At 38.2% G+C, this 8,861-nt stretch overlaps 1 protein-coding gene across 3 annotated transcripts in view; it reads right to left on the bottom strand.

The window, feature by feature from the left end:
• Positions 1–396: 396 nt before the first annotated feature.
• Positions 397–8,861, bottom strand: part of spns2 (SPNS lysolipid transporter 2, sphingosine-1-phosphate) — a 33,358-nt gene continuing 24,893 nt past the window's right edge. For all 3 annotated transcript variants that reach the window (XM_077740986.1, XM_077740987.1, XM_077740990.1), the window contains 4 exons: positions 8,199–8,297; positions 6,199–6,362; positions 3,970–4,016; positions 397–2,993 (listed from right to left, as the gene is read on the bottom strand). In XM_077740986.1, the coding sequence (XP_077597112.1) occupies positions 3,974–4,016; positions 6,199–6,362; positions 8,199–8,297 (306 nt within the window). In that variant the 3' untranslated portion in view covers positions 397–2,993; positions 3,970–3,973. The remainder of the gene's footprint in view (positions 2,994–3,969; positions 4,017–6,198; positions 6,363–8,198; positions 8,298–8,861) is intronic.

Below are 8,861 nucleotides of genomic sequence, written 5' to 3'. Positions count from 1 at the left end.
TGGTTTTTAAACAGGCCCAACAATGCTGTCTTTGAACCCTGAACTAACACCACACCAGCCCTTATACGTTAACTAACTTCTTTTCTGTGTGCGTGGAAATTCCAACGAGAAGGGCCCGGGCTCCCCTTTTCCTGTCGACGCCCCAGCGTTTCCTGCCCGCGTTTGACACCCGAGCAAGGCTGACTTTGGGGTCCATATTTGCCTGCCTGTGGGAAAGGGTGTGGGTTTCTCTACTGGGAGCTTCCTATGTAATCTTGCCCCCTATTTCCGAAAGGCTTCGTTTTTAAACATGGCGTTTACCTAATGAAAGACTCCCAAAGCATCCTCCCTGTCTTCATTAGATTATGCCGCCAATGGCATGAAGAAAACTTGAATAAAAACCTACACAGGCAAATATAAGGTGATTAAATACTGTAGGTTTATTTGAATTACATTTTGTGTACATATTCTATCAACCCCTGATAGGGAGCATCACAGTTCATTTCTAGAATAATAATAGCGTTTCACACTTCTCTCGGGTAAACCTGCCTGAAAAAAAACAAAATGGAATCTCCTTTTCTGAGGAAAAACCAGAAATAGAAGACGTTTCTTTATATACAAGATTCTTGCACGACAAGAAAGAGTGCATTGTCCACACATCACCTCAAAGATGATTGACAGATTTGCTGGAAACGACAGAATCGGACGGATGGCTTTTTTTTGGCAAATTAATTCGTGAGTGTGAAACGATGGAGTCGCGCTATTCTTCAAATAAATCCCTGAACATTAAATGTGCAAAAAATGGTTGGATTAAGAGGACGCCGGTGTACAAATGCATTGGATTGGACAAAATCACACTCACTTTGCAATACGTCCAATAAAATAAAATTATATGAACATTTTGAAGCAAAAACTGAATGTTTTGATACCCACAGTCACATTTTAAGCAAATTTGGAGCTTTTGTTTTAATATATAGTCTTTCACATATCTTAAATGACGGCATCTATTAGCTACGCCACTTAAAAACTAAAAGTAGATGTATATACATTTTTAATGGTAGTTTTTTACTCGTTAGAACATCCAAGGCTGTTCAATTTGGTTAAAAAGTGACTTTTATTGCAAATTAATGCTTTGTTTGACTCTATAAAATGGAGGGGTTTTTTTTGTATGGTTTTGTTTGATGGGGTAGACATTTCTTTTGCTTTTAGAGAAAATACAGCAAAGTTCCAGTTCTATAAGTTAATGTTTTTTTGTTCTATTTTTAGGGGTCAACATGGTGTTCCCTTGCAAATGGGAAAAGTGCTTGAAAAGTTCATTTCTATTGCATGCATTTGTCTCATAACCTGACTTTTAAGTATTAGTGGCTTTCGAGTTTTGGGGGAAAATGGTTGAAGTTGCACTTAATTCAGTTAAAATAATAAGCTGCCATTGCTGGCCTTAGGCATTTAATCTATTTGAAGTGGGAGGGATGGCAGCAAATTCACCCAAAAAAACCAACCTTAAGATAGCAAGTGACTATTTTTGGCAAAAAAAAAAGGCGACCTGGCTTCCACATACAAAGAATTCACATTTTTTTGGTCATTTATGCAACATTAACATTTGCTGCCGACTTATGCGGATGCCAGAACGGAATTATAATTTAATATATATTGAATTTCCATCATTATCTTTAAATAATTTACCCAATACACAAAATTATATATTAAAAAATTGGAATAAAAGAACAAAAATAATGCCCAATCTGATTAGAAATGGAGGCGAGAATGAACATTCCTCCTTCCGTCCCTCCCATTCAAAAATCAATTGGACTTCCGGCTAATGATTAACTGGGTCATCATTTCTTTCAATGGTAAAAAAGATCCCAAACATATCGAAAATCTACATTTTTAGGCCATATCGCTCATCCCTAAAGATGTTTTTATATCCTGTTTAGGCGGGACTTGATTCTATCTTCAAAAAGAGGGCATTTTAAGACAAAATTCGAACAAAAAAAAACATCAGAGAGTGAGAAAGCCAGCTCACTGATAAGGCAGTGTGGAGAAGAAAAAAAAAACACCCCCAAATAGCAACAAAAAATAAAGTATTCCCTTGATACATCCCCTAATCACAATAATAAAGTCATTTATATTTGGGAAAAAACAGCATATATACATACGATAAATTATAACTTATCTAATCCAGTGTTCTTTTCTTATATACGTAAATATTTTTTTCCAAACCCACCCAGATTGTAATCATTTTCATTCCTCAACACACACACACAAGTTGCGTAAAAAAAGACAAATTGACATTGCAGAAAAAAAATAGCTGGCAGAACGTTTCCCCCGCCGTCTTTTTCCGGCACGTGGCGATCTAAGCGATGGTGGAAGATAAACGCCTATTTGCATTCTTTTTTTGTGTCACGTTGCCTTGACATTTGCAGCTTTGGTCTGTTAACAGTTTACAAATGAGAGTTAACTTTCTGGTTAAAAAAAAAAGGATGAAATGGCGCGGATGCCGATACGATTATCGGTAGCGATGTGGCGCTAAAATGACCTCAAAAGTATCGGGGAAGTTCTACGTTATTTCATCGTACGCCCCGATAAAGATGGCGTGATTTGAATGGCGTATCCGTCCGGATTTCGATCGGGATGGGCGCAAGGCTAATGTAAACATAGCGGTGATGTGGATGAGGAGGAGGGCGGCGGTCAGTGCAAAGTCTGGAGGAATGTAATGACGCTATGGCACTTGGTGCGGATCGACGGCCGGCGACTTACGGATAAGCAGACAGACAGGCAAAGACAGACGAGATAGACAAGACAGACAGACAGACAGGGCAGGTTTTGTGGTCAGCATTCAGTAGTATGTCATCAAGAGATGTCAGAAGTCACCTCCTCCCAGACACGAGACGTCGCCATTTCCAAGGAGGGGCAAGACGCGCCCTCGTGTCCGTTTAAGAAGAAGTTCTGTCGGTCGGTGTGGAGTGGAGCGGCAGCAGAGTTCAGCTGCCTTTTTGTCATCTCGGCTGCCGCTTCTGGAAAAGAAGGACGGCCCGGTTAGTTATACTTTAATTCCACCCAACAAGCAATAATTCAAGACAAAGTGACGTCAGATAAAGTCATTGGAACAGCCAATAAACGCATAAAAGGAATTTTTTTCAAGGTGCCATTTCTGCACGACCTATCATCTATTCCGGTCTGTCATTGGTGGCCTTTTACACAAAGTACAACTGTCACTACAATGGGATTAGTGCTCCACAACTTGGCATACTTCCACGCTTGCGCACAATAATCGCCAAGGAATTAAGATATATTCACCCTTTCCAATAATTCTGTAGGGAGGTCAAACTTAGTAGTTATATTTCCTATTTTAAGGAGGCCCATCCAAAATTATCCCATAATTCCTCTCACTATTTATATCCATTCAACTCTATTGAATTTCTTTTAGTATTTTCTAACTTTTAGCTAAATTTGTCCATTTAAAGTTAATGTACTTATGTTATACCCCAAGGCTTTATGTCGACCTTTTTAATGTAAATTCAGACATGCAATGGTTAATTACTAATCTTGTTATTGTATAGCACCAATGACATTTGCTCCTCATTGTTCTGCTTTGTAGACTAAGCTTCCGCCGCCCTTTATTGTCTTTTGCCCCCCCTCAGTTAATAATTAGAGAGCTTGGGTAATGTGTGTGCGTACATCTGATAAAAAAAATGTGTGTGTGCATGCGTGTGTGTGCATATCTGATAAAAAAAAAAAGAAAAAAGCAAGGAAGTAGGGAAGGCTTCTGTTATGACTCTTGATAAGATGCCAGGTAGAGGGTCAAATAACCACGCCAAGAATGTTAAACACTCTTTGAACACAATGCTACACTATGTCCAACAGTTATGTGATTTACAGTCGAGATAACTTCATTCCAGGGGTGATGGATCTGAATAAAATTTGTTTTTTCCTCCATATCAAAGTACATGTCATGTACACGTTATGTGTTGAGATAATAAAAAAAATTACCTGATCACACTTTGACGGAAGTGGAGGGTCGAGAGAGCTGACTCAACCTGAGGAGATGAGAAAAAAGTGGAAGTATTAAAAAGGCAGCTATTAAAAAAATGAAAATGACTTAAAAATGACCACTGTTAATCCTGGATTTTTCAAATCTATTTACTATAATCAAGTGACATCATTTTGATAGGTGCCGCCAAGTCTTTATGGGGTTAAATTCTATTTTTTTCTTTTAAATGGCCACTTATTCCATAAAGACTGATAGTGAATCTTTCATTTCAAGAGGCGCCACAATGTGGGAGCACAAAAAAAGGCGGACAGACTGGAGACAAGACGTCAAGACTGCCATCCTGTCTAAAAATGTCCATCTGAAACAGGAAGGAAGTCATTTCCGAAAGCGCAGGCAGCAAGGGAGTATGTCAGTGTGATAAAATAAGAAGAAAGAAAACGACTGGTCATCCCACCCCTTTTTTTTGCTTTATCCTTTTAAGGCCCAGAGAAGCTTACCAGTCCCTCCATGTTTACAGTGGGGTGCTTGAAGACTCAAAAAAGTGTGGTAACCGTCCGCCAGCTTGTCAAATGTCAACAAAATTGCCCATTCCAATTTCTTCTTATTTTTTTGTAAGTCTTTCACATTTAACTCATTGCCTTTATTTGGCCAATCCATTTTCATAGTTTCCAATCCAATTAACTTCCCTTTTTCATTCTATTTTGCCAAATAATCAAAAAAGCAGTAAAGAAACTGCTACTACTGTCCACTACTGGTTTACTCATCATCTACAGGCAACACAGGCACCAGTAAGTCCACATTTTGTGCTGATTACAACCTAAAGGCGGCTACTTTTTAGAAGATAGCTCCTAATCTGGCCCAAAAAAAGAGCTGATTGTACAATAGCTCAGCCCAAAAATGTTAAATTCCCATCTGCAGATATGCACAAGACAATTGAAAGAAGGAAAAACTTCAAGAGCAGCAGTTCTTACATCATCTTATCTCCTCAGGGAGCAAGAAAACGGGCCACATCATGCAAGACTTTGTACGACAAGGGGTTGTTCTACGGTTGATATTTATTTATAGATTCCATTCACGCTATGAAGCCTCGGATAGATTCATTCCGAGTGACTTTCCAATGCATCCTTTCCACTTCTTTGCGTACGTCTTGGGCTATTTATAAAAATGCAGCAGCGAGTCTATTTCTAGCTTCGAGTAGGACTTCAAATGTATTTCTAGACTGCTGGCTTTTTTTGGAAACACGGTTTCCATTTAAAGCTCAGGTAGATGGCGCTCCCCCATCCTCAAGGACAAACATCCAATTCATTTAAAACGACAAATGCTCGTTTTACGGTGAAATTGACGCCACGTTCTTGTGTTTTTTTTGAGTGAAATTGAAATAAAAACAATTCTCTGGTTATGTTCCCTTGATAACACGGTAAATTTGCTCCCTCTTTGCCATGTTCTTGAACTCATTGCCTGCTATTTGTAGTTGTAAAGGCCTGCAAAGCCATTGGGAAATGCGCGGGAGAGCTTTGTGGAAAAGAACGTTTGAAGTACTCTTTTCAGGCTTCCCTCCAAGCTGTTAACATGTCCTCCGTGTATTGTTGAATGTATAATTTTACTGAGGCCGTCGCTCTGGTGGAGGAGATTTATGCTTGCCATAAGTAAGCTATGATGTGGTTTTCCGTGGGCCCGCCTCCTGGAAAAAGGCAACCCATGCAAAACAATGATCCCATATATTACTCACATAGCTACTTGTCTATTATCCTACATCCAGAAAAAAATAGTCAAATTACTATATATTATCACAATCTGATCAATGGACTATACATCACGTGTCAAAGTGGCAGCCCGGGGGCCAAATCTGGCCTGCCGCATCATTTTGTGTGGTCCAGGAAAGTAAATGATGACTGTTTTAGGATCAAATTAAAATGAAGAGTATAGATGTATATTAAATTTCCTGCTTTTCCCCCTTTGAAATCAATAACTGTCATTTTCTAATCCATTTATTCTGTGTTTTTAGTTCAAAAATCACTTTGTAACATCTCAAAATATATTCTAAAAAGCTAAAATAAACATTGTTTGAGATCTGTAAAAAACTGAATATTCAGGGCTTTTAATCCAGTTCTTTTAATCTATTTGTTAAAAAAAAATCTAAATATTATATCTAAAATGGTCCGGCCCACGTGAAAAGTATTTGTAGTGACCCAGATCCATTTTTAAAAGTATTTTGAAGAAGTACTTACTGATTTTGAGCCTTCTCCCGATCATCCAGGAAAAAAAGCGCGGTGGCCAGGAAGAACATGCCCCCCAGGACGATGATAAAGGGGCAGAGCATAAGGGCGTAACCCAAACTCAGGAACTTCCACAGCGCCGATGTCGCATAGCTTTGACGGAGGCTGTCAGAAATCTGAAAAGTAAATAAAAAAAAATAAAAACTTGCTGTCATTTACAGCTACACACGTCCAATTCATATGGGAGTGAATGGACATTTGTTCCAAGTGGCTTTTGTTGTTCCAGGAAATGAGTTAAATACCATGAAATTGAAAACAACTCCAAGTGCTACTGAGGCCCAGAAGCGCCATATGCTTCTGTTTTTATTTGTTTTAATATCACGCCAGGTTAAAGAGCTCATTTTTTGGGGGGTGAATGAGTAAAAATAAACACTTGTAGGATTAGCATAGTCGGAATTCCATTCTGGTGCTCTTTTTTTTTTTTTGGAGGAGTTGTCAAGTGTGAAACATGATCACATGATCAATTCTTCCAGGTTGGAGTGTAACTGTGTTCATTTCTCCAACGTGGTGAAAATGTAATGGTGAGAGCAGCTGCTTTAAATAGAGCTGTAATTATTCTGAGGCATGCAGAGCAAAGACAAGAGCTTCTTGTCTCCCTCGGATGTTCTCCGAGGTCAAAATCGAGCCTTGTTAATGCTAAAAGTGCATTGATTCGTCCTCAAATCTTCAAAAATGATATCTATAGGATTGGGGAAATTCAGATGAATGTGTTTCAAGTGTGTGTATGTTTCTCAATAGGAAAAAATAATTGCTCTTAGCATATTCAGCTTAGCTAAAAATACATAAACAGCTGCTTGACTCATTATGATACTTCTTTTACTTCACAGATTGCTGAGAGATTGTTCTTGTCGTTTGAGATCATTGTGTGTTGATGTGAGGTGTACAAGCAATATCATCTAAAAAATAATATATATATATATATATATATATATATATATATATATATATATATATATATATATATATATATATATATATATATATATATATATATATATATATATATATATATATATATATATATATATATATATATATATATATATATATATATATATATATATATATATATATATATATTTGAATTTCTCCCTTTACAAATGTTGAAAGCGAAAACAAAAATGTAACCCCCTTTTTAAAAAAATCTACATTTTTGGATTCATTAGTAGTAATAAAAAACAACAACAATCATTGCATAAATCCTTAAATTCAATTTATGGCCCCAGGCGTCGGTATGCAAAAGAAAAAAGCTGAATTGCAGCTTTCCGGGGCGTTATTTAATCACAAGACGAGTGGCAGGCTACAAGGCCGATTGTGTACTGTGCACAGTCAGCGTCATGCTGACTCCCTTGCACTTGTATGTTAAACCTCACTTTCTGAATTGACGCATTGGGAGCATTGTGCCTCTTGTCGGGCACTGGTGCGAAACTCGCAGGATCGCCGACGGCGGGTGGAAAAATATTGGCTCACTCCCTTGACACAACTGGCCGAAACCTTGCAATTCCAAATGATGCTAAAATAAAACCTCACATTTTTTCCCCTCCAATTCAACGTTTGATTTTGTTAGTGTTAAACTACACTCTCCCCCTGCACAGAAAATGAATGAATAAGAGTAAAATCCTAATTCCAATGGACCGAATTTCCGAATGTACAACATTTGTTGGACAAAAGATGAGAATGGGATTCTATTTGTGGAAGTGACTCATGTTTTTACACTTTGCTTCTTTTCCCGGTGCACCTGGGTGGAATTGGATTATTATCAAGTTTGGTCATCACTTATTTGGAATGACAAGAATGTTCGCTGACCAAATAAGGCAGGTCCCGTGTTACATGTCACCGAGCACACGGTAGAGTGCGTTTCCTCGCCACAAGCGGAACAATGACGTCTCAGAGCCTCGTTTAACACATTCCAGTGAGCGAGGTCGAACGATTTCACGTTGGCGGAGTCTTACCAGGCCGATGAGGTATGGACTTCCTGCATCTCCCAGTAGGTGAGAGGTGAAGCTCTGGAACGCCACCGCCGTTGCCCTCCGGGTGGGAATCACCACAAACTGCACGGAAAGGTAAAAATCAGCAACTAAAGAACAATTTCTGATATCCTTCAAGAATAAACTGATTAGTGTTCGCATCACAAGCACTCCTGTGAGATCTGATCACGTCACTGTCGCTATCTTGACTCACTTAACTAGCCTTGGTCAATATATTTGATTTCCAAAGGTAGTGGGTTTTTTCTCCTTTAAAATTGGGGTAAATCAGACAAAAATCAAGGTCCATTTGTATTATATAATTTTTTTTCCTAGCTTACATGCTTTTAATTAAATAAAGTGAATACGAACATTCAAATATCCATTCGCTCTTTCCCAGTTAAAAAAGATTGGACATTTAGTGCCGTTAATGGCACCAAAAATTAATCTTTATAGCCAATCCACTCAGTTTATATAAACTAGATGTCTCTAGTTGTCATTTTTTAAGTGTCTACGTGTCAAAGTACTTCACTGGCAAAAAAAAATAAAATAAATAATACACTAATCCATTCCAAAAGAAACACTGGTTTCTGGTCACCCATCTAAGTGGTTAACAATTTTCGGAAAATCTTCACCCAGGCGGAACAAAGG

The sequence above is a fragment of the Stigmatopora nigra genome, chromosome 19, assembly GCF_051989575.1.
Source record: "Stigmatopora nigra isolate UIUO_SnigA chromosome 19, RoL_Snig_1.1, whole genome shotgun sequence".
Lineage (NCBI taxonomy): Eukaryota > Metazoa > Chordata > Actinopteri > Syngnathiformes > Syngnathidae > Stigmatopora > Stigmatopora nigra.
This window is presented reverse-complemented; position numbering and strand designations above follow the sequence as displayed.